The sequence below is a fragment of the Sander lucioperca genome, chromosome 9, assembly GCF_008315115.2.
Source record: "Sander lucioperca isolate FBNREF2018 chromosome 9, SLUC_FBN_1.2, whole genome shotgun sequence".
Taxonomy (NCBI): domain Eukaryota; kingdom Metazoa; phylum Chordata; class Actinopteri; order Perciformes; family Percidae; genus Sander; species Sander lucioperca.
Genome location: NC_050181.1, coordinates 9,048,844 through 9,076,216, shown reverse-complemented (window position 1 = coordinate 9,076,216; position 27,373 = coordinate 9,048,844). Strand labels below are relative to the sequence as shown.

The window sequence follows — 27,373 nt, the reverse complement described above, 5'->3', positions numbered from 1 at the left end:
GCATCCCTGGTCATAGCGCCTGCAGCATGTTCTAAATCCATTTTCCTTCTGTGAAATATTCCCGAAAATGTGCACTCTTGTCAGTTTCTCAAATGGAAAGCAACAGGGTGGCCTGGGTGTTCGACAGCCTAGTCTGAATCTGGAAGGTCAGGTTCAATTGTACTTTGACCGCCCATCAAAGTGTTCATGAATAAAACTGTATATTCATTTCTGTCTTAATCCTCTGGGGTCTGAGAGTATTTTCAGTTTTTATAAAGCAAAAAAAGGTTGTAAAAGATTGGATGTTTAGCTTGAATAAACTTCAGTTTCACTTGTTGTTTATAGTCCCAGCTTGTATTCCTGTGGTTATATCCACTGTGTGGTCACTAATCAAATGTGACAAATGACATTTTATTCCGAACATTTTCTCACACCTTATATGTTCTCAGCTTTTTAACATTGTGTTTGAGAGTGGCGTGGTACTTCAGGTGTGGTTTTCCAGTCATGGAAACATTTTTCCATTCTAATAGGTCACACTGACTGGCTCGCTTTTTGCCCGTGGATCACTTTTGGGCAATGACAAATGTGACTGTATTGAAAATGACCACATTCATTTTTAACAGAGCGTGACAAGAGAAGTGGAAATGAAAACAGAGAAATTCAAGCCCAGTGCTAAAACTAAAGCATAGATCAGCGCACAAATCATCAGGATTTTCTACGCTGGCATTAAGGGCATTTCGTGGTGCTTTGAGCCAATACTGCAGCAAAATGCAATATGTATACGCACAATGAAACACAAACCAACATGTATGTCATACACTGTGCTTGGAGGTGCAGCTAAAAAAACTCCTCGTTTTGTTTTTTTGGTTCAGTGATGCAGAGCAAACAGTACAAATTAAAGACAGACGTTTGCTCAGAGCAGCTGACTCCCTGGCTGCAGTTGTATTTATCAGCTGCAGACAAAAATTAGCCTACATGTCTGGATGAAAAGAAATCATATTCTGCACTCAAGTTTATATAGTAATGGGAAAACAAATTGTGAAAAAAATAATTCCAACATGCAGAGAAAAAAGAAACAAAGAGACAGAGAGAGTGAAGAGGTTGAATGCATTTGGTGCCTTCAACCTTTGGTTGGTGCCACTGATTTGTCCATGTCTCCCTTGTAAGTGACATTTTAATCTGTCAAACACGATTTATTTGTAACATATGTGCATGTCAGATGTTCACTAGAGACAAACTAGTATTTCAGAGTGACAATAAACTAAGGAAACATTATAAAAGGTGGATGATTGCATACTAATATTTGTGTTTAGGCATATAACAAGCTATAATAAATGTGTTAAATCCAACAGTACATCATTGTTAGCACCTGAACTATATGTTGCTTTCTGTTTCTCACTAGGAAAATGCAGTGGTGCATGAAGTATTCTGATCTTACACTTATGTAAAAAATAGTCATGCAACAATGTAAAGACACCTTTTTTCACAAAAGAGTACAAAAAAAGAGTATCAGCTAATTTAAAAGTAAAAGTACACATCATGCAACAGAAATGGAGTGGGATTATTACATGTTATATTATTGCGTGAATATTACTGTAAGCAGCATTTTAATAGGCCTATTTCACAGCAGCCATTTTGACATGGCATTGCAGAGCAAATACAGGTGTAATTAATAACATTAATAATGGCCCTGGTCCATTCAGGTGGCTGGGATGAGCTAGCATGCAGGCCAGGGCCTGGAATTGCTGGGACACACACAGTAGAACAGGACCATAATTAATTTGATCAATTCCACCTGTGTTTGCCCTGCAGAGACATGTTAGAATGGCTTTTGTGAACAGGGCCTATTCTCAGCTTGTTGAGGTGGAGCTGTCAGATAACTTTGAAGTAGAAGTATAAAGTAGTAAAAAAAGGAAACCATCAAGAAAAATAAAATGTGCACTTAAAGTAAGTACAGAACCTGAGTAAAGGTACTTAGTTAACGTTCCACCACTGGAATGCTTATACAGTACAGTTACTGTAGTAGAAGTACTGCACACCAAGCAGTATAGCAAGCATGTATACTTCTGCAGGCAGCTGCTACCAGTGACATGAGAATCATCTATTGCAACAGTAGGCTGTTTAAGCCTTCTCTGGTGCATGTTTATAATCTAAAATAAGCAGCTATGAATCTTCTAAAAGTCATGTGGGAACAAAGACTTATATACATTGTCTCAAATGCACGTGCTTAATTTCACAACCTTAAAATGAAACTGTAAATACCAAGCTGTCGTGGAGTTGCTGCACACAAAACCATAATACCTCAATCCATCAATATTTTCACTACTTTCAGCCCTGAAATAAGGATGTCCAGTCTGAGAGCTGAATAAGGTTACAGAATGAAGACGTTTATGGCTTTTCACAGTAAACAACCACAGATGGAACAACATTTGACCGCAGGTGAACAAGGATAGATACTACCTGTTTACTGTACTAACTATGCCAATATAGAATATTCCACTGAATGTTCCTGGGCCGTTGACACTATTTTCATCTGAATAACTAGTGTTACTTTAGGTGAAAGCTGAACCAACAGGAAACCAGAAACATGGAATCTGAATGGTAACTGTTCTGAAAGGACAAGTGTCATTATCATCACAGCATCTCAAAGTATAGTATCAGTGGTTCTGCCGTTTTGTATTTGTGTATTTTCACAGTTTGAATGGAAATTAACAAGCTCTTATTATATGTTATGAATCTACTTTATATTATGTGTTGCATTTTTGCATTTTCACCTCAGCCAAATACTTCAAAGTGGAGTGAAATGTCAGCCAGTTTACTACACTTTTACACTAATACACAGTTAACTTTTATACCTTAGTGTTTTGGCTATTTTCTACAAACCTGGAAACTGGGGCTGCCGCTCCAACACATCAAGAGCATATATCTTAACCTTTACAGCGCAGTTTGAGCCCCTGTGAAACATTAAACTAAAATGAGGCATGAAGTTTTGGGGTTTTCTTTCTCAAAATCTAAGGAAATTTCTTCCTTCATCTGCAGATGCCAGCTTGCAGGGACATAGAAGAGTATCATTTACCATTTTAAGAAGAGAATTCTGGGTAATAAGTGTGCCCCCTGATTATTTCTGAAAACTATTCCTCCTCCACTGGCCAGAGTCCAAACCTCCAAAGTAAACACAACTCTCACAGGGAGAAACATGGACATTCTTATGTACTGCATTTCATTCAAAATACAGTAATCTTTTTGTTAAACACTTTTTTCTGGTGTGTGCCAAAATGAAAATTAGAAAAATACACACCGTATAAATATGTGTGTTTTCATCACTGGTCTCTAGAATACAAACTCCACTTGAATAAACCACAAGTTTATATATGTCTTTGCAAACTGTGGCTTGATGACTTAAACTTCAGCTCTCTGCAAGGATATAAGACCAATATTGAGAGAACTGTTTTTAGGCTGGTGTGTCAAGACAGTGTTGAACCACTACGCCTAAATACTGACACTATATAGTATGTGAGTGAAGGTACATTCACAGTTTTAGTTCTAATTCCAGCATTTGGATTCCATATTATTTTAGTAACTCAATGCTAAGTCATATTTAGTTATAAAGGTTTAACTTGTCTGGTACCACAGATGTCTTCAGTGTTCATTTGTTGATGTTTGAATATTTTGTAGCAGAAGGATACAAAAAGTAAAAAAAATTAAAATTAAAAAAAAAAAATGTAAAAATGGAGTCATATGGAAAGACACCATGCATACATTGAGTGGAGACACTGGGTTTCCGGTACATTACCAACAGTCTTGATTGTGGACAGCCTTGCGCTTTTTATTTTTTCAAGAAAAAAAGTTGTGGTTTACCAAAGTCATTTCCTGAAATGCCCTACAGTGAATAAGAGAGTGAAATGCTGGAGCTTGTGAGGTAGACTTTCCTTAGAAAGCACAAAGCAAAAAAGTTGAGTATTCAAAAAGTTTAAATGAACCGCAAAAGTGTCAATGAGTTCAAAGGCGTGTGATTATCTATAGTACGTCAACAATGGATTGGGAGCCAAAGTACATGAAAAAGTGGTCTAAATACATAAAGAATTACATGACAGAACAAAACTTAAAGTGCTCATATTATACTCATTTTCAGGTTCATAATTGTATTTAGAGGTTGTACCAGAATAGGTTTATGTGGTTTAATTTTCAGAAAACACCATATTTTTGTTGTACTGCACATTGCTGCAGCTCCTCTTTTCACCCTGTGTGTTGAGGTCTCAGTTTTAGCTACAGAGTGAGACATCTCACTTCGGTGCCATCTTTGTTGGGAGTCGCACAGGCGCAGTAAGTACTGCTAGCTTGTCAGTTGCAGAGCATGAGGGAGTGCCATGCTAGCAGCTAGGCGAGCATTATAACGTGTGTTACAAAGTGACGCACGTTCGTCACGGAAGTAAAGGCTGGACTACAATAGAGCTGTTTGGAGCAGTTGGTGAACAGTGTTTTCTCTGGAAGATGGTAAGTCCCTTTGGGGTGGACTTTGGGCTTTTTCACTTTGTAAACCTATAATGTGCACAACAAGATATATAACACAATAAAGGAAAGGGGGAAAGCCAAAAAGCATAATATTAGCACTTTAAAGTCCAAAAAACAAAACACATATTCAGCCACACGTTTGAAAAACCTGACAGCAGAGACTCATGTATTTCTGAGGGAAAGACCTTTGTGACCTTTGCACTGAGCTTGGTCAAAGTCAAGTTGAAAGAAAATGTCTCTATCAAAATTAAGACGTTATCGTGGTGGTGCAGATCTTTAAAATCACGTTTCTACAAAGACAAAAAGCATACTATTTAACAAATACTTGTTGTTACAGTAGATTACTTACAAATATATTTTCAATAGCCTACTTATTGAAAAGATAAAGATAAATAAATGTAAGGACTGGCAATATCAAGGACGGTTTTCTTTTTTTTTACCATTACATGATATCAATATCAAACACAACTGATTGATTCCTGACTATGCAATAAGTGAATTACTTTTTTTCAGTAGGCCATTTCTAAATATTACTCAAGGCTCCATGGAGCATGAATAACATAATTTAGTAAGCTATAAAGTATGCAACAAATATGCACAAACACTATGGTTATTCAAGGGAATATCCTTAAATCCCTCAAATAAAAACAGAAAAATCCGCAAGATTAGACCAATTAGCAAATGACAGAACCATAAGGTGATACATTGGTTTAAGCGGGGTTTTTTTGTTTTAGAGCAGTGTGGCCCTAATGGTCCACTATGAGAAATGTGGTAGGATTAAACACTTATTAAAAATGTTTCTTTATGCTGGGAACATGGGAACAGAAGATAATTTCATTTGAAAACTGAAAGGCAAGCTTAATGGGGGCACTAGAGGACCACTAAAAGTCAAAAAGCTGGCTCTGCTCAGTCGGTCACTGGCGGAGAGCCAAAACAACAGTTGGGATTTAGACTGCCTTTTTATCTTCATCTCCAACATGGACAAAATGTGTCGGAAATTCCCAGGTGTGAATGATGTCACCAAACAGTAATAAAGATAAAAATGACAATTAATTTGTCTCAATACCAAAGACAGATTTGGATGCTCCAGTACATTGACTGTCACCCTATACCAATCATGCATATCAAATCCCTATTGGGTACAAACCAAGTTTGCATAATGACAGTTTGTGCATTACTTACCTCCGCCGAGGAGGTTATGTTTTCAGTTTGGTTTGTTTGTTTGTTTGTTTGTTTGTTTGTCAGCCAGCAGGATTACGAAAAAATAATTACTGGCCCAATTTTCAAGAAATTTGGTGGAAGGGTGTAGCATGGACCATGGAAGAACCCATTACATTTTTAGAGCGGATCCGAATCACAGGGCGGATACACAAATTATTTTTCACTTTCACTAACATTGCGAGATACGGCATGTTCTTGACGTAGGTCTGCACTCTCTAGTTTTAATATAGTTTGATCATGTCACATATACAGTATTGTAGCTGAATGGATCATGGCAGATTTCTTTGCAAATGTGATCTTGATTATTTGACAAAATTCCGATATTTATTGATAGGTGTTATTTTAAAACCACATGTTGTGTGATTCACAGTATCTGGGAATGTGTCTGCAGATGTCATGATTTTAAAAACATGAACTCAACCAACTATGAAACTGTTCATACATGTGACCTCCGTGTTACTATTTTATCTGGAAACACAAACCATATTCATTTTCTCTCTCACTTCAGAGTAGTCCAATAATGCCTCTCTCTGTTAGCTGATCCGTCAGTGAGGATGAGATTTTTAGGTAAATGGTTGTATAAAGTGAGATTTTCCTCTCCAGATCACACTTCATCACAGGGATGATAAATAATATACAGATAATATTTACTCTGGTAACTGTAAAGCACCTCTATTATGGGAATACAGTTAAATGTTTGTTTTATGTACTTGTTTTGGTCATTTGCCATTCTTTACACCATAGGCTAACATTCACTTCCTTGTTGTTGGCATATATTCAAAATTTGATCCCATGGGCTTTTGGACTTTCCTGTATGTTTTTTCTCCACAAAATAGGAGGGTCTAGAAAATTATAACTGCGCTGAATCTTGTTTTTAATGGCCTGCATGTCCACTATCTGGAAAAATATGTTACTTTTGACATATTGCACCGCATGAATGTTTCAGCGGATGAGGTTCCTGGATATTATAAACTCTATGAGTCAGTGCCACTCCTCTTCAACTGTGCAATTTGCATTTGATGATAAAAACCACAAACCACAAGACTGGTTGTCCTTTGGAAATGCTTGCAGACCACATTCTGACTTAAAGCAGCATTTAGTTCCTAATTATACCCTGCACTGGTCGTAAGCCTGAAGAACAGCACTTTTGTCCTTGATGGAAACATTGTGTGTGCTCTGAGAGGCAGCATACATCTCATGGAGCCCAGATAGCTGTGATTGTGTTGTTCTCTCAAATCAAAAAGGACTGTTTTCGCGTTACATAAGTGATTTAATACACAAAGTATGAGCCTCCAATGCGAATGCAAATGATACATTTTAATTTTCATCAAAAGCTTAAAAAATACTAATGCTCATGCAATCAAACAGTCAAATGCACTGGACATTTCATAATATCTTAATGGATGTCACAAAAGTGTCAACTAATAATACTTTTGGCAGACTGCTAGCAGGACAATGGGTTCCAATAAATGTAAATCTAGTCATGTTTATATATGTATATGCATATATAGAGAGAGATTATTTGGATTAAAGGTTATTTTTTTTATTTTAAAGTGGATTTTTAATCCATAAGAGCTTTTTTTACCCTCTGATATAACAGATTGAGCAGTTTCACTACACACGCTGCATAGCATTAATGGCATATGATACCCTCTCAGTCACAGCTTGCCAGCTGAGGAGAAAACATTAGATGATGTAAGTGTTCATATTAGCATTCAAAAAGCATCATTCATTCACGTTGATTTTCATCATGAGAGGAACATTAACTCAAATGAAAAACTGTCCATTACATTTTGCCACCTTAGAAACAATACATTCACACACTATATGTGGAGAAATAGACATTCATTATGATTGATTATTTAGGTTTTCCATGTGTTAGCTGTGTGTCACATTTCTGGGTAAATCTAATTACATACGTGCAAATCGCCTTGACCTATAGTACTTGTGAAAACGAAATAGGTGAGGTAGCAGAAAGTAAGGCTCTACAATATTTATTAGGATTGACAGCAGGTACCTTCTAATGGACTCATCCATTTTTAAATAAGACTTTCACCAAAATACACACTGATTCAAGAAAAACATAGGATAAGGCTTAAAATGTCTGAAAGCTTTCCAAAGGTCATTTTTTTTTACACAACAGGTTTCATAAATGAATGATGACAGTAAATTGACTGTCAGAGCAGGTGGGCTTAGTGGTCCAGGTGCTGTATCCAGCCTGTGTGCAAAGGTTTGTTTCTGTAGTTCACAGCAGCGTCTTCGCGGCTGCCACACGTTTCTCTGCCTCTAATTAGTTCCAGTATTGGAGCACTTGATCTAACTGTTATCATTACAATTAGTTACCCGCAGGGAGTTTTTCCAATTCATTCAAGCTTGTTCAACATCACATGCCAAAGTGTCATCACAGAGAAACACTTTCACAAGTCTAAATGGATGTGAGTGTCAACCATCGAGCCACCATCAGTATTCTCGGCACGCAGATCACTCAGCTTGCTCAAGCTTGTTCCTGTATGCCCACGAGACTGAGCCAAGACACAATGTCCACAATGATGATATTTTAGCATCATTTTTATATACAGTATAGAGAAGCAAAATACCAATATTACAATAAAAGCTTCACAAATGTATTATTTATATGTATTTTAAGTCAGGTGCCTAAATACCACATACTGGTACAACTAAAGTCAATAAACCAGAAAACTATGTGGAAATGCCTGTCAAGAGTTAACACACCTACACACAAAATTGGTTACACAGTGTGTGCTCGCGTGCAAAGAATTTCCTGTTTGACAAGTACGATTGAGCAGACTTTGAAGCCAGAAACCAATGCGACAACAATGTCCTTCTGACCTTAGGAACCAGATGAAAATAATTTCTGCAGCAAGAATGTTATGTGCCATTACCGACAAGAGCAGGGCACAGCACAGCAATCAGTGCTGTGGACGTAGTTTGACATTTGAGTGAAGGAGCCGAGTATAAAAAGGTGACAAATGTAGAGGGCAACACTCCAAGCAATCAGCCCCCTAGCCACTGTTAACTAAAGGGAGACCAAGCAGTCTGCCGCCTGCTAAGAAATAGAACAAAAACACTGTTTGTACCAGACCCCTGATTGTGACTGCCTTCCCAATAAAGCCTCTAAATTGTAGACAAATTAGGCATCCTTTAATTACCCCATTGCCTGCTAATATTTCACCCTTTAGATTTGCTATGAAGAGGCTGCTGAGAGGGAACCTTGTGCAGTTGGTCACCTTGTTTAAGATGATTTTCAGAAGAGCCACTTTAGCAGAAAGACAATTTAAAATCAGGAAGCAAGGTCACAGTCATATTGAAGATGTCTAATTCAATAGCACAGCAAAGAATTGTAATAACAATGTGATTGTACTGACAACCATTATGATTATTAAGAGTCATTAATAATGATCAAATTAGTTAAATGTATTTATTTTTGGCACAGGGTTAATATTATTATGGAATCACAGATTTCCCTGATGCATAGAAATTAATAGAAAATGATAGTCACAACATTACTATGACCTTCAAAATGATATTTAAAATTTGCATATGCATCTTTCCCTAAAGCAATGCTGTAAGGGTTAACATAAATAACACGCATCATAATTATTTCCATTGTGACTTCCAGGAAAAAGCATTCGACACACAACATACAGTAAGTCCATTTGAAACACAAGCTATAGAAAGATTAAATAAAATGTTCATTGTAGACATTGTTGTGCACTGTACAACACTTTACATAGTGTGACAAGTGAACACTATTTTATATATATATATATACACACACACACATACATATATATATGAATGTAAACTATTATTTTTCTTCGTCTCTGACCAATATATTGTCATTTTTTTCATAATTCTTGTCAAATGCTGCTCACAGGCCTGCTGATTCTATAAAAAGCAGCTGTTCCACAAATCTGTTTTTTTAAAGTCACTAAATGATGTACTGAGCCATTAATGGATTAACTACAGAGATACAAATATACATCACATTATGAATGCATTTAAAAGATTTAATACATATCCGAGACACAAATGTTAATGCACCCATCTGAGGATGAAGATGCTCAGACCGTCTAGTGAGTGAAGAAAATGTAAACACACATGGACTACACTGTGCACGGTGTGCTCCAACTAAGAGGCCTGCAACTGGCCTGTCAGCATGAGCCTTCCACTATCCACTTACTACAGTGTCAATGGTGCTGAGGTCTTTGAACCATGTTTTTATTTCACTGAAAATGGCTTGAACTACATGTAGGTAAAAGGCAGAGTCTGTGGCAAAAGGCAAACAGTGTGCACAGATGAGAACAGTCTATGTTGATATCGCACATTTAGCTCACTGTAAACACAGCAGTAACACAGTTTAAGTAAATTCACTTTGCACATCAGCCATTACTGTAAAAAGGAGCACAAAAACACAAAACCATCTTTATGGACTACATTTTAAAAATGTGTTTGCTTGTTTATTTGTTTGTTTTTTTACCACAATGAACTGTAAGGCTGTCAACGAATATTCTACATTCGAATATATAATGAAATTGTAAAAAAAAGACATTCAAATATGAAATTGTGAGAAAAAGGGTTCAGGTTAGAGGCTTTCTGCCTCGCACATTCTCGCCAGGGCTGCTGCTCCCTAAATGCTCAGCTCCCTAGTACAAAGTCTGTGTAATGTCTGATTGAGCCCACCCGGTCGTCCAGAAAATTCCCAGCGAGAGTGAGCGTATTGATGGCGTTTCTATCGTGCGGCTGGCACGAAACCAGAAACAAAAGACATCAAACATCTTAGGGGAATGAAGAAGGGTGATTTACACAAAGATTACAACAAAAATGTCTAACTGGAGAGACGACAAGATTCAAGAACTTCTTTTGGTATAAGGGTACAACAAATTTAAGGAACAGCAAGAGACTATGTTGTTAATAACCAAATTACGAACCGGCTGTAATCCACATCATGCCCTGCATGCTGCATGCTCTAAAGAGAGAGAGAGACAGAGAGAGAGAGAGAGAGAGAGAGAGAGAGAGAGAGAGAGAGAGTGAGAGAGAGAGGTCTACGTTTTTTAAATTACGTTCTACGATTCATTAGTCTATTAGTTTATTTTGTAATGTGTAGGTATGAAGATCTTTTTAAAATACATGTTTATGTTTAAATAGATATACAAGACAGCCTTAGTAAACTGAAGTGGAACTGATCCTTGGCACATCAAAGGCTCATAAAGAACCAAGGTTTCTAAGATTTTCCTCATCTGCATAATTCTAATCCCTTTCAAATTTACCTCAGAGAACACAACATCCTGCCTTGTCACATAAACTGAAACCAAACTACCCTATTTTGTAGACCAAAATGAGCTTCATTACCCCATAATTTCAATTCTTTGAAAATCATTGTAGCAAAACCAGAGATATCCTATTTTGTATTCCCTATATTCTTCTTCCTTGTCAAAACCAACTCCACTGGTTTGACTCTTGGTTTGTTATGCAGCTAATGTAGCCTCAAACTGCTAGCCTGAAGCAGAGAGAAGCAGCGGGATACAGAGGTCTGGTAAGCTCACTTCACACAGATGCTTTTAATTTTCAAATTTATAGTCATCAGCACCAACCAACACTGACTCAAGTGAAGTCACTTGAGGCACAATTAAGTGACATCACTTGAGGCAATTTATCAGATTTCGCGCAGCTCCCTCTGGAGCCACAAAAAGCTTAATGCAACTTTTTTCACATATGCTCCCCAAGACTTATAAACAGACTTTGATGTGTAAAAGCGGTGAAGTTCCCCTTTAAGTTTTCACTTTGGACATGGAATTTGTGGGAATAAAAATGATGGAAATCTCCCAAACCAATGTTGTAGCCTCCAATATTTATTACAGTACATTCTGAATGTAGATTTGTGATTGCCTTTTACATCTCTTTACTGTAGTCCTTATGAATTATCTTTGAAAACATAACATAATAACACATGAAATAAACCTTTTTCCAAAAACTGCAATGCATCATTACATCAGCAATACAAATAATTGCAGAAATAAGCCACAAACTCTAAGGGATGTTCCAGCTTTAGAGTCACATGGTAATTTTGATAAATTATGAAATACTACAACACTGCTTGGTAACCACACAGTACATACAGCAGCAAGTCCACAGGCTACAGTTCAAACAACGCCTCTATTTAGTGCACATGTGAACACACATAAATGCAGACATAGTGCAAGTTTAAGTATAATTGGCTGACTAACACCATGCACTGTATGATTTGTGCAATGCACTTATTTACTAACATGCTTGTGTTGTTTGACTTTAAAACATAGATTTTAGTTGATAAAAACATGAACTCAACTCTCCAAAATAAACCTGCAAAAACATTTACACAGACAGCTCAAATATAATCAACTAGAACTTTGTGTTTTTTTAATTTGTTAGTTAACTAATTCACTCACCCACCCATTCATTAATTTCTTACTCGCCACTGAACATTTAGGGCCACAGGGTTGGTTGGAGTCTGTCCCAACACACACGTCACCAGCCTACCAGGGGAAAAACACAGAGAACTTCGACCAATGAGCAATATCTTCTAATGTTGGAGGAAGAACTCATGCAAAAACATTTGCAATAACACTCGGAATAGACCTTTGTCACGGCAGACATGTTGACATGTCATAGTAGGAAAAGCACAGGTGTATTCTAAACCATTAATGATAGCTGCATTTCACTTAGGAGAGGCCCTGGTATTGTGCATGCTGACTCACTGAAATAGCTTACTGGGACACTTGATGGAATTGAGCCATCGTTAAGGTTATCAATTTCAGCTGTGCTTTTAGTATGACAAGTCAAAATGTCTGCCGTGAAAAAGGTCTATTAATCATCTGTCTGGCCTTCGATGCACAATTAACATTACACTTGCAAATGTCAGTCCCACATATTAATTCAATTTCTCCAGGTCTATACAAATATATTCATACGCAGCGCTTCAGATCTGCGATGATTCAAACTCTAACTTTGCAACCGCATTCTGAGTTTGTGCTCTCATTGGCTCATGTGTTAAATGCCATGGAGCTAACGCAGAAAAGTTCAGCCAAACTTTGCAGTGTTATTTGAATTTAAATTGGCTGAGACTTCCCCTGTGCTGCCATGTGAGGATTTCTTACTTATTGCTGGAATATCTTGAGCTGTAAACTGGATACTTACAAACCCATAAGCCCCAGAGTTTTGCAATGAAACTAATAAAGGTCCTTTAAGAAATTTGGCCTCCTTTCAGCCATGAGCCATGTGCCAGGGGAGTATTCCTGTCCAAGATTTGAGCGGCTTCCAACTCACGTATACAACTGGATCAAATGTGTGAAATCCTACTCTTCCTGCTCTTGATAATTGGGGAATTGACTTGGAATTGTCTACAAACTCAATTTGTGTTGTATTTAGGAGAGTAGAATGAGTCTGGGAGCTTCTGTGTATTTGAAACTCAATCCCTTTACCAACAGTGGGGGCAGGGCTGAGTAGAACCGTGGTTCAACGGCAAAGGCCTCTACATAGCTGAGAATTTTCACATGTCAACTCAACTGAGGTACTTTGGGATTCCAAGCATATTGCCCGCAAGGAAGTCTGCACCACAATATTGATACAGCAGGTAACTGATGAAAAAGGACCACATACTGTAGGACACAAACTCATAGGTCTGGCAATCAATCAGTGTGACCCTGACTTTTAGACTTGTTTAGCTATAAGAAAATGCTATTCCAACAATTTCTTAGCGCAATGCTTAAGTGAAAACAATATTGACATGTTGGACATGCTCAACACTGAGGGAGTAAGAAAGAGAGAAGCCAGACCACCTTATCAAAGACACAGTAGGGATGCACCGATCTGATAACTTACTGATATCGGAAATCGGGCCATACTGACTCAAATAGCTAGATCAAGTACTAGTTACAATTTATCTGTTTAATTCCATTCTATGTTAATATTGTATTTAATTAATATTAATATTACATTTTTTCTCTCCATCCCAGCCTACTTGCCCGAATCGGAAGAAAAAGACAACAACACACAGAAGACACAGCGTAGCAGACAGGGTACCATTAGCTTACCGGTAGCCTGCACCTTTCCAGACACCACGGCCACTGCCGGAGTCGGAGATGACGGAGAAAACACCAGATCTGGAAAATCCTCCTTCCCTGAAGTCATCGGTGTACCATCATTTTGAGTTATGTAAACAAACAACAAAAGGTAGAGCATGTGGGCTCTGACCGGACTTCATGGTGCGTTCAGGTGCTGCTTGTAAACTCGGGGTGCATTCACGTGCACCATGTAATGATGTTGTCTTGCACAAAAAAAATATCCTCGTCACTACCACACAGTGAGGTATAGAGCTCACTAATTAAACACTGGTATCGGATTAGTACTCGGATGCCCAAAGCCCAGGTATCGGGACTGAAAAAGTTGGATCTGTGCATCCCTAGTTCACAGTGAGAAAAATAGTGAGAGGGGAGAAAATGTCAATGTAGTTTACTAAAGCATCTATTGCCTCATTAAATATTGCCTCCTTTGCCTTCACTGATCTTTGTCAAACTACTACTTAATAGCTTTTGAAGATGATAATTCACAGGATCACTGAGCACTAAGAAGCTGATTTAAATGCATCATTAAGTCAGGGTTAAAAAAAAGGCATAAAAAAAAGGAAAAAAGATTATGTTGCTAATAACTCAAACTCATTGAGTAAACAGCCAAATTGCAGATCTGCATGAATGCTGAGGTTCATAGGTCAGAGGCAGATCATTAAAATATCTGTTAGAAGTGTAACTTTTTCAGTGAGGTGTAAAAGTGGCATTGAGTTACACATACTCAACCATTTTTCAAGTGGAAAAGCTAAGAAAAAAAAGCAGAGGTCAAGGTAAGTCAAGAAAACAAGCCCTTTCCTGAGTCAAACACAGCCATGGTGTAACCTTACTATGCTGGGGAAACTGAAGACTCTCCTATTAACGCACACGTTATGAGTTTGACTCACAGGCCCTCTAAAAACAGAGCAATATGTCAGTCAATACAAAAAAGATAACCGTGGCACAAGATGTATGCGTTTCTAAGAGAAAGTTCAATAAATTAGATTATTCTGCAGTTATCTCAGGAATCCTCTCAGCTACTGTAAAGTTCTGCAGTGAAATACAGAGCATAATGATATGTGTGTGAAGAGTATTTTCCCACTACAAGTTGCCTCTGTGAGCTGAATCCCATGCTGATCCCAGGAAAATTCAGGCAAACATGTTAACTGACCTGTGACGACAGCGAGTGACTCACAATCTACAGCGACAAGCCATGCACAGCAGCTGATACAGAGTTTACACCTCTATGCTGCTTCAATCCACATTACGTGCTGTAAAACTAAATTGCAAAACTGGATGTCTCGAATCTGCCAATCACATAATCTCATTTGAATGGAGAAATGACATTTTAATCAATGTGGGTATAAATACCATCTGTGCACTTTACAGAATACTCCCTCTCAAATCCTTCAGCTTTATAAACTACTGCTGATATCCATTTCACCATAGTCCATTACACGAAATTACATGATACTCTCAAAACAGGTTATTTTGGTGTGTTTCAGGGACTCTGAAACTGCAAGCTCTGTAGCACTATCCTTAACTACCTCAAACACAACTTCAAAAGCTTTCCTGAACTGTTGTCACCCGTAACATTAACTGTTCATTTACATCCAGTTTTTAGGGGTGTTAAATGTACATTGTTTCAGGGTAATTTTCCACACCAAGTATGACAATTCAGTGAATAAAAGCTTTTATACAGTATATACCAAGAACACAAACCCAAGACCAGTAGGATAAATCATGTTATCATAAGTAGTGTTTTTTAAGAGTTAAAACACATGTGGCGGCCTACAAGAAGTATTGTAATTGCTGTCAGCATTTTTAAGAGGGTTGTGATTGTTGTGAAGTGTTTGGTTGATGTGATACTTTTAGCAACTTGTTATAAAATCCTACAATCAGTAGATTGCCACTACCTGATATAACAATGTGTTGTAGTCTTTTTCTACATGTTAGACAATAAGAACAGAGCATACAGATACAGGCAGCCTGCAGGACGGACACCAAACAATTCAACAACAATCCAACATTCCAACAGTCCAACAGGGCAATAACCCACTGTGAACCCACTGTTTTCACTAACACCAGTCCAAACTGGAATTAGCACAAGCCACTGGCATGCTGTCTGCTTTAGCAGGAGAGTGGGAATGAGAATTGCCATCAAATGGTACCGATGAGATGATCATCAGGGATTTATGATTACTAACTTAAATTCTAGCCTTTTCATAATGTAGGGAAAAAGTAAAAAAAAAAAAAATACATTATCAAAGTTTCTATGAGAATGCAACCAATGCTTATTAGGTCAGTGTACACACAGACATGCACAGTTCACAAACTGTCACAATATGGCAATGTGTAAAATCACATATTAAATAATCAAACTTGTGTTTAAAACAACTGTTCTATATTACCTGAGATCTAGTCTGGCTCAATGGATGTACATTGCTGGGATAAAGCCTGACACAGCGGATGTCCCTCCCCTTCCACTTTCTCTGCTATCTATTTTGCAAGGGCCTAGGACGGTTAAGATTGGTTTAAAGAAATTGGTTTAAAGAAATACAAACAAAAAAGCCAGAGAATTTTTGTAAGACTACCTGAGACCAAACTTCTCATATGTGTAAAGCAAAGCTCTAAAGCTGCACTAATCAATATCTTAACAATGGATCAAATGACGATGAGTAATGAGAAAAGAGTTGATCTTACTGACAAACTCACAAATAATTATTAGCTGACTTTGCAGTTCCCTTCAGATATAGAAGTGTTTTAGCATCTTTCAGCTCATTCTTTTGGTGACGCACACCTTCACAGTTTTTTTGGTTCAGTCTCACTGTTCTCAGAATTCGAAAACCCCTTATTAAGACAACAGAAATGTGTAGAATGATAATATGAAAAGATCATAACATGACAACATATAATTGGGCTAAAGGTCAATAAAGAATAATATGAAATTATTGCCCAGCCTTACTAGCTAACTATATTATATCGTATTGCTGTATGGCCACCGGCTAAAGTAGTAATTTCAGTTGTCTGTACTGTCAAATTCACATGTGTGGAACTGAAGTAAAAGTAGAGACGGAAGCATAGTAAACTGGTGGATTATAGCACTTCAGCCTCAGTTTTTTAGAATTCAGAGAAGTGAGGGCACACAGGGTGACTCATGTTTGGCGTTTGCTTAAGATAATTTTTTTGGGCTTTTCCACCTTTAATTTTGACAGGACAGCTAGGTGAGAAAGGGGCGAGAGAGGGGGAAGACATACAGGAAATCACCACAGGTCGGATTTGAACCCTGGACCTCTGCATCGAGGAATAAACCTCTCAGTACATGTGCGCCTGCTCTCCCAACTGATCCAACCTCGCCACACGTTTGGTGTTTTCATGGCCGGGGGCATGCAACACACTTTTTGCACAGTTGAAAACTTGGTAAAAGCTAATGATCGGTAGAAACAGCATCAGTGATGACTAAGCAAACTGCCTCTTTATCTTCCTTTGAAATAGTTTTTTTCTGCACAATAGCAGTCCTGTAATGTTGTGATGGAGAGAACAGTCTTAAGTGGATCCAACAAGATTCTGCTGTCATAGATGTAGAGCCACCGCAAATGAACAGGCTATACACGAAGAGACTGACATTTTCTGATATCTTCGAAGCGCACACATTAAACACTATTACATTTCTCCAAACAACCAGATATTCTCATCAGTATCAGGGCCCTGCACTTTGGAAAGACAGTGGGAGATCCCTGTTGGATGAAAAGCATTAACTCCTTGCATAATTAAAGCTATTATGAAAAATCTTTCATCCTTTTCCCGCCTGAAGGATTAGTATCAAAGTCAAATTAGCCAACATACAAATATGTCACAACTACCTTGGGGCTAGTTTCAAGCTCACTGCTGTTTTGTCTGTGAAGCTGACCAGTGTGACAGCTATCAAACCAAAGTAATGTTAGGCAATAGGCAAGAATTCAGTAGAAACAATGAGGCGAAGCTTACTACAATATACAGAATAGGAACTATACAAATCTCCAAGGAAGCTGAAAATCACTACAAATCCAGTTTACAATGAATGTTTTACTTGATCCCCTCTGGACATAGATAACCTTCCCAAAATATGGCATCTATAGTTTTAAATTGCGTTCATCCCAGAATGGCTCTTATAAACGATGCTGAGCCCACATGCTCTTCTTAGTATTTTGTCTGTTTATTTTCTGTTGTGAATTTTTGATGGATTCACACGGCCAGCTGGTCCATCCTTCCTTGGCCTGGTCTGTAGCTTCCCGCCATGCGAGAGATCAATTAGCAATCTGCTACATGGATCCTCAGCTACTAAAGTTAAATTAACTAGATGAAGTAAGAAAATAAACTGTTAATATTGGGGGCTTTCATGCAGTTGTTTCATTGTTTTTCGTGAGCAGTGGGGCAGTGCGCTCTGATTGGTAAATTGACAGTCATCTTACTGTGAAAATGACCAATGTCAGTACGATAAAATTCTTTGTGACGCTCACAAAGCCCAGTGGAGATTGAGCCAAGCATAAAAGCACACAACTAATGCAGCTAGGACTCACGCTCTGGAAGGAGTTACAAAAAGTAGGTTTCGCATATAGCGAGGTAAAAAATAAATAATTAAAACAGCGCCCACTAATGGCTGATTTTTGCCAAATTTCACACAGAGCCTCAGTGGAGCTAAGTTCCGTGTTAATTGGAATACTGGTGTCAAGATACGCAACGCTTTCTGTTTTGACTGCAACGTACAGGAAGTTGTACCTGGCTATGGCAGGCAGATAAAGATACAGCTCTAATCCGTCAGACACAAGCAAGTCATAATGGAGGAAAACACAGTCATGAGGGAGAAATTAAATGCTCACTAAGATTCCAGAAAACAGTGCTTCCCCTTAATAAATGCAATAACTGTGTAAGCGAGGCAGCCAGTCACAGTGAACAAAGACTCTGTGAGGTAGTGCTTGTCTGTACTTATAACTTGCGCAATTTTTGGATTATCAAAATTCTTTTAAATTGTTTTTATCATGAAGGTCCAAAGTTTGGGAAATATTTGTGCAGATTGGACTCACGGTCTAGGAGGAGTTTGCAAAAGTAGGTTTTGCATATATATACAATTTTGTTTACATATATCGCGATTTTGCGTAAAAAGTGTCTACGCAGAAATGAGCGTGGCCTATATCACAAGATTTAGGGCAAAACATACTCTGATTTTTTATCACCCCGAAAGTTTCCATTGCATACCTTGTACGGTGTAGGCTGCAGTCCAACTTTAACCGAAAGAAGAATAAAAAAAATAAATCTGAGCGGTTTCAATAGGGTTCCCATCTCTGCTGGTACTGGGAACCGCGTTGCCTTGCATATGTCGGTTCCCAGCCCCCTCAGGCTTGGACCCCTAACAATCATCATCATAAAATAACCCTTAGAATGCAGAAAACACCATATTGTATATCTGGTGGTCGGTTTTTCCATTCATAAAAGGAATGAGAAATGACCCAGTTGACAGAAATGTTTTGTTGTCCCTCTGGGTCTTAAAGGTGACTGGTAAGAGAGGGAATTAAGATCAAGGCCACGTCCAAACGGTTTGATCTCCCTTAGTAAATGAATGAAAACATCAAAGGTATATGGTCAAACAGCTAGTGTCAGACAGGGTTTCACAAAAGAAAAATTCAAAGACAAAACTGAAAAAAATTATTTTTAAAGGTCTCCGTAGAGTATACAGCAGGACTTTGTACCATGGAAAACGCCAATAAAGAATTACAAACCAATCAGGTAAAACAGACACACGAATCAAAGCCTTAAACTGACTGATAGATGGGGAGAGACCAATTTTAAGGTGCTTTGTGCATGCCGCATTCCAGGAATGTGGAGCGGCAAACGAGAAAGCAGTCTTGCCAAGCTCAGTCTGACTATGAGGGACCTCAAGTAAAAGCCATTCATTGGACCGAGTGGAAAATGGATTTACATATGGACTTAGCAGTGGACGGTAATAGAATATAGCAGCACTTTCTACCGTCAAAAATCGCAGATAAAGGCTTTTAAACCAAATACTACCCAAACGTATATGTTTCAGCAGTAATGTGACCCAAAATCGAGGAGAAATTAACAACATTGGTAGCTAAGATGACAGCTTCTCTGGCGTTGGCATGTAGCTACAGTACTTGTGGCAATAAACACTGCAGTAACGTTAGCCTAAAAAAACGCTTCAGTAGCCTGCCTGAAGGAGATGACCAATCATAGCAACCCAGCTCCAAGTTACGTGACACAGAACGAGAGTAGAAAAAAACTTTGAAAGCGGAACGTTTCCCCAGAACATGGGGAAATCTGAGGTTTTTGCTCACAGGGATTTCTCTGAAATACGTTTACCTCATTATTTGAAGCTTTGGCTATGTTTAACATGAAAATCTGACATTGTAACATTATAGATATATCAGAAAATACAGAAAAACCTAATAGGTTCCCTTTACAACCAAAGAGGCAATTATAGGAAGAGTTTTACTTTCATGCCAGCTGTAATTTCGTGAAGAGGCGTCAACTGTTTTTCAAATGGTAATGAATCAGTGTTTTACATTAAATTGTAAATCAACTCAACTATTGTTCGAATGTTTGAAAGATAATGAGACATTGCATTCAAGGGTGGGCAATGTGGAAAAAAATTGCATTACAATAATTGTGGCAGCATTATCACACCACTAATTTACTATTTACAAAACTACAATATGCAAAATAAATGCAAAAAAGAATAATTTACATTACATGTGTCCCATTGAGTCAAATTATTTTTTATAAAATCTTATAATTAAAAAAATCTCTTAAGTATTTGAGTGTATAAAATGTATTAAATTAATGTATGAATGTTGCAACAATATGTTTAGCTTGCATAGAGAGACAATAAAGGAAAATACTAAAAATGATAAATTATCACCTTACAGAGTAGGGTCAGCTGCATCATCTCTTATTCAGGAACATTTATGGTAAATAACTCTGCATGACGCTGCAGATTAAGCGTAATTAAAAGAGATTAGATTTAAAGAGATGCTTCCTTGCATGCTCCTTCAGATACACACTTAGAAACCCAAATAAAAGTGGAAAAAATGTCATAAGTCATTCTAGAGATCAGTTAAAGGGACATGCAAAAATGCATTTCAATATTAAGCCAGTTTCACAAATGTACCAGCAGTTCACATGAATTAGTGAGAAGTAATCTGCTGCCCCTAATTTCCACAGACAGATTGAGATGAGATTATCCCACACTCTAATCTGTGTTGTGAAGTTCCATTGAGGGTAATTTGAAATGGATGAAGCTACTCTGAAACGTTATTTCAAGGAGCAGTATGTGTGTTTTTTAGTACCATGAACTATAAAGGCTTTTAAATGGTAAACTCTGGGCAAAAGCGATTTTATGGCACATTTCTCTCCATTTACATGTATTTTGAAGAAACTGTGGACTACAGTGATCCTGTGATTTAAAGTATTCAGGTTGAACACAACATGGATTAAACTACTTAATCTAGAAATTTCAGCCACATTGAGGAACCAAGCCATTCTTTCTCTGCGAAAAAAGTTCTGAGCTTAAAGTCTTCAATAACAGATATTTTCCACATCTAGTCAAACTAGTCAAAACTGCCTTGTGCGCTACAAAACATGACAGGGTTCACAGTGCTGATATAATGCCTGGCTATGGCAGGCAGATACAGATACAGCTCTAGTCCTTCAGACACAAGTCACAATGGAGGAAAACAGTCATGAGGGAGAAATTAAATGCTCACTAGGTTCCAGAAAGCAGTGCTCTCCCTCAATAAATGCAATAACTGTGTAAGCGAGGCAGCCAGTCACAGTGAACAAAGACTGTGAGGTAGTGCTTGTCTGTGAGCTGTCACTGCAGGCATGCCTGCTGAGGTGTAAAACACAATGGAGAGATATCTTATCTGTTCTTGTATCAGTCAATTTCCTTCAGATAAAAATGTTGGATAAGACGTATGGCCCCAACCAGTTCATTGTGCTGTAGTGGTGAATATTTGTACTTATGATACTAGGATATCATAATTTATATGCTGAGTCTCTGGAAAGTGGCACAGACCTATAGTCTGAAAACTGTATGTCTCAATTTAAAATGTATTCTTTCTTTAAACAGAGACACAGACTTTCCACTCTCAGCTTTGGCTTTCAGTGAAATCTATGTACCGTTTGGTCACAGTTTGGAAAAAAAATACTTTTTTGTGGGGAGGAAGACTAAGCAAACACTAAACTTAAAAACGGGTAAACATCATGCACAGACAGAGCCTTTTAACGACTGAATGTTGAATCAGCTATAAATACATAGCAATGTTATAATTGTTTTCCTCTGCCATCTAAACCAATGAGCCTAGAGGTCCACTGCGGTACAGTGATGGACCACATCACTGGGAAAATGCACTGTACCTCAGAGCCTGGGCGAACTGCCTGTTGAATGCACAACAGCCTTAGCCAAAACACACAGAACCAACTTGGTGCGCTGCTCTGCCTGCACAGTATGTGTGTGTGTGTGTGTGTGTGTGTGTGTGTGTGTGTGTGTGTGTGTGTGTGTGTGTGTGTGTGTGTGTGTGTGTGTGTGTGTGCGTGTGCAGCAGGCCCTCTGGATACAGCTATGGCAATATTTGAGAGCGCAATTGTAAATTACATTGTAGGTGAAATTGTTCAGGTTCTACTGGAGTTGTGAATGAAAAATGTACTCTCATTGTGACTGCAAGAATTGTTTCAATTCAGTCAGGTGAGTCCTTGAAACAATCTGTAGTAAACACAATGCCCTGCCTATTACAGGAGCTAGGTTACCAGGCACTGCTTTACACAAACAAAGTGCTGTTGTAACTGTGGGAAGATGCATTTAATGGAACATGCGTGTAATCACTAACCACAGCAGCATGTTGTTAGGAGCCCTATCGAACCCTTCAGACCAATCCAGTATGTTAATATGTGTGTCAATACACAGGTGTTTCCAATAGTTTAAGCTCACATACAATTTAGCCTGTATTCCCTGGCAATAATTTCAGAAGAAGTGTGATGCACAGAGGAAATTAGAGGTGAGGAGGTGATGTGGGTACAAAGCTTTTGACTTCTGTCTGTTTTTCATTCTGGAGGTCAACATCTTTCCTTAAACTCAAGCATGTTACCTTAATCATGATTTGCAAGAGATGCAGTGAGCAGATTTTGTAGAAATGCAAAAGCTGTGAGTCAGTTTTGCAGATATGATCAACATGCATTCTGATTAAAATGTAATTTGGCATTGCATTTACCCCAACATCTCATAATGCTAAACACTTACATATGAACTGTTGCAATAACAGCTACTCTTCTACCTGCTCTTTAAAATGCTGTCAGTGTTGTGTGCACTGTGCGTCACATGTGTGATGGGACATTAAAATACAATTTTGGTTATTACATAGGATGGCTACATATAAAATGACTTACCAGGCATAAACCACTGAGTAGTGAGATGAGAAGAAAGTCCAGATTGTGGAGCAGCAGAGCGGATCCCATCCCTGACCTGAGGCAACTCTACCTCCAAAAGTCCTTGCGGGGCTCAAACAGGCACTGATGATGCTCAGATGAAATAATTTAATCTACTTAACTCTCTTCAAAGTGGAACGCGTTGTGTTTTTTCACTCCATCTGGCCTATCGATGCTTATGGCGGCTTGTGAAATCATAACTCTGTAATCGCCTCGCTCTGCCCTCGATTTAATTTCCTATAATCTATATGCTCAGGCTCAGCCCGCTCTCTTTATTTCTCTGCATCTGTCTTTTTTCCTCTTCTGAAATTACATCCACATGTCAGAACTATTTATGTCGCTCTCGCTCTGCGGTGGGAAGTTCAAATGATTCTTTGTAGGGAAGAAACCAACGCTGTATTTTTAGGTCTTTTAAATTTCCCCTCAGACTAACTTAAACACTTCAGTATGGAGCTGTGCGCCTTATGGCTTATTCCAGTTCTCTCTTCCAAAATGTTAGATCAGTGTTGGACACAAATAAGCCAGAAAGGTATCACTCCATCACAAGTCGCTGTTGAATTTCACAATTTGATTCCCTCTGACTCATGTCACCATCAACGCAGTCCAGTAGGCTAATATCGTGCAGGCGGCAGTGAAGCAGCAGATGTGGCCTCAGACAGGGTTTACTTTAAACATTTAACGATAAAAAATAAAATAATAATCTTGTGACAGAGCAAAGCGTGAAATTACAAACTCTTCATAGATTTGTTTGCGTGAATCAACTTAATCAACGCACTGCTGCGGTTCCATTTCCTTCTTTTTTACTCATGAAAGCACAACATGTGTATTTTTATGTTATTCCCAGAAACCGCGTTATAATTAGGCTATAACACAATCTAGCGTGGCAGTTCACACAGCAACTGAATGTATGAAACTCCCAAACGGGCTCTGTTTAGCAATGGTGATGTAAAAAAGCTCAGAGAAAGAGAGAAACGCCAACTTGGCTTCAAGAATCTATACTTACTATCACGAGAAAGCCAAATTATCCCTGACGGATTGACAGTTCGCAAACGCCTGAGTGTTTCTGCTCAGAGTAAACGCAAAAGTTGAAGTTTCTCGTGTTAGGAAGCGTCTCCAGATGTGGCAGGCGGCAGGTCGTGTTCAGTAGTGAGTAGCCTATGTGGATGGAAAAGGGGGGGCGGAAAGGAGGCAGGTAGGGTGGAGCGTAACAGACTCTCATTGGTGCGCACTCTCTTACGTTGGAATAAACCACGACTCCGAAATGACATATTTTCTCACCCCTCAAACAAACTCTACATTCAACAGATCGCAGGGCCTTAGCCAAACCACTTTTTCCCCCTGCAGTCTCTCAAAAGTTGCATCTAGTAGGATTGGATTACCGAGACATAATGCAGAAAAAAATCCGTTTTTATCTCAGGCACCATCGGCTGCTTTACTGTAATTTACATTAAGGCTTCAAGAGCATCTAACACATTTCTCAAGTTTGGAAGTTGAACAGCGGATGGTTTGGCATACATTGTTGAGTGTGTGAACATTCTCTGGGCAATAATAACAATCTGCTCATGCTTTTTTCATGTTTGACACTTCTGATGATGACCTGTTTTATTCAACTCCTGTTGTGTTGACATTGGCTTTACTTATTGTTTCAAGTCCCACAGACCCACTGCTGTATGGGTATACAGTAATAATAATTGCAAAAGCAACCAATTCTTTTTTTACCTCAAACCAAATTATCTTTTCTTCGGACTTTATAGCAGTATGTTGAAAAGTGTTGAGAAAGGTATAACAACTAGCTTTTTTATTACACTAAATAAGGAAATATAGCATGTTTAATGGGCTATTCATATATATATATCCATGTTCTTTGCCAATAAGTCATTCACTAACAAAGAAAAGTTGTCATCATACACAGGGATGTTACTTATGTTTGGGGTCAATTATACCCCAGCGAGATCTAACTCCCTGTTAGTCTTCACATGCACCTGTAGGGGGGCTCACACACATGTGCAAGTGTGTGTGTGTGTGTGTGTGTGTGTGTGTGTGCATGGGCGTGTGCGTGTGTGTGTGTGCTACTTTCGTGTATATGAGCTGTTAGCAGTTCCACCAAAAGTGATTTCCCCTCTCTACTTGGTTTAATTTAGATAAATGTCTGAGCCCAAAGAGGTGAAACTAAAATTAAATAAAAGTCTACAAATTTGTGTATCAGAGAGGATTTTTCCCCTCTCCTATTGATCATGTCATGCATGACCCATCAGAATTATCTTGGGACCCTTTGCAGGGGCCTGATCCCACTTTTAACTAAACTACCTTACAGTATGTACAGTTACAGAACAAAAACAAAACAAGCTACACTTTAACAAGCCAGTCAACAGTAAAATTCAGCATTAGTAACACTCTAATAATGTCAAATATATATATCAGTTACAGGGGAAAATTCACTGCAGAACCAGTACTTTTTGACATTTTGCTGATAATACTTCTGTACTTTTACTTAAGTAAGAATGCAAATGCATGACTTTTACTTGTAATGGTGTATTTTCACATTGTTGTATTAGTACTTTTTCTCCAAATTCCAAAAGTATCAAGTTGATAAAACAATGTTACATTTGTTCTATTGAGCTGACCTGTCCTTCTCCAGGTGGTAAATGGTTTGCCCTTTATATTCTGTAAAGCAGATAGTGTTAAGGTTCCCATTGAAAATGTGGCCTTTCTGATTCCGAAAGTTTTACTACCTGCTGCTCCGAGGCCAGTGGTCAGTGTGATGTCCTCTTCAGGCCAACTCAAGTGTGAAGATGTCCGACTGTTTGAATATAAAATGCCTTTTTCTCAAACGAGAACATAAAAACAGCTCTTAATGAATTCTGCAGATATTGACAATACAATGCTAAAATACCATTGTGTAAAACCAGTGGCTACACTAGCTCCATTATACTCTAACAGCTGAGTGTAAAATGCAGTTTTATGCATGTGTGATCTCAATAGTGAACTAGCACTTAACTGTGGCCAACTGAGTGAAATGTTCCATCAATTAAACTATGCAGGTCCACAGCTATAATAGCAGAATAACTGCACAATTCAGTTACCGCACAAGCTCTGCTGTTTGTAACACAGCACTCACCGAGCAGCAAACAAAGACACACTGAAAATAGCTTTGGTGTAAAAGCTTTCACCGTTGACACGTAGTGATGGACTGCTGTTGTGATCTGAGCAACAGGTCTGAGAGAACATAGAACATGTGCATTATCCAGTGGAGAGAGAGATGTTTCAGCAGTAAAGTCGTTCACTGCCATATGTCACTGCCACACACAGAGTGCACATTTGGCACAAAGCAACTGTAAAGTGTCATTTATCGTCATGTGGAATATCATGTTGTTGACAGTGTCACCAAATAAAATTTTAACTCGCCTGCGCTCATTGTGCAGCTGTGCAGCCTTATGTCCACCCATTGTGTACTTAAATATTAATAGCAAAGTATCCCTATTTAACATTCACCAGCAGTATGGCGTATATGAACATGGAATAAATGTTTTATAAGACACTATAATGTAGTTTGAAGCAGATGTGAGTGAATATCAATATATTTGGCAACAACTATAACTCCTCGCCCAAATAGAGGTCAGTGTATAAAGAGCTAATGAATGACAATCAAGTAAAACACAGCTGTTTTTCAACTTATAGTGTGTTATAAACCTCATATTATTATTAAATGCCCATATACTGCTTAAAAAACACTAAACAGGGACTTAAAATGAAGTGTTACCTTGACCTTGGAAACAATAGTTTGACAAAACAAAACAAACACAAAAAAACAAAAAGATGGTCTTCCTCAATGCATAGAGATTGTTGAGCAAACGCCATGTGCTGTGGAAGACCATGAGATGTAGTTTGAAGGCTTTGAAAAGAAATAGAATACATTGACCTTTTGACACAAGTTTTTTAAACCACAGCATCAATACCTAATCTTGAGGATCTATCTAATGGAGGGACCCAGAGTTAAAAAAAAAAATCAGTTTTTTAGGTTTATATTGTGCCTATGATTAATTTTACTAAATAAATATGTGCTTGAAACATAGATACACAGA

General features: G+C 38.2%; 1 protein-coding gene across 1 annotated transcript in view; it reads right to left on the bottom strand.

Moving 5' to 3' along the window:
• The window catches only part of pth1r (parathyroid hormone 1 receptor), a 51,032-nt gene extending 26,603 nt beyond the window's left edge, over nt 1–24,429 (bottom strand). Inside the window, exon 1 of the mRNA XM_031294019.2 lies at nt 23,253–24,429. Coding sequence (XP_031149879.1) covers nt 23,253–23,321 — 69 coding nt within the window. The 5' untranslated portion in view covers nt 23,322–24,429. The remainder of the gene's footprint in view (nt 1–23,252) is intronic.
• Nucleotides 24,430–27,373: the final 2,944 nt, after the last annotated feature.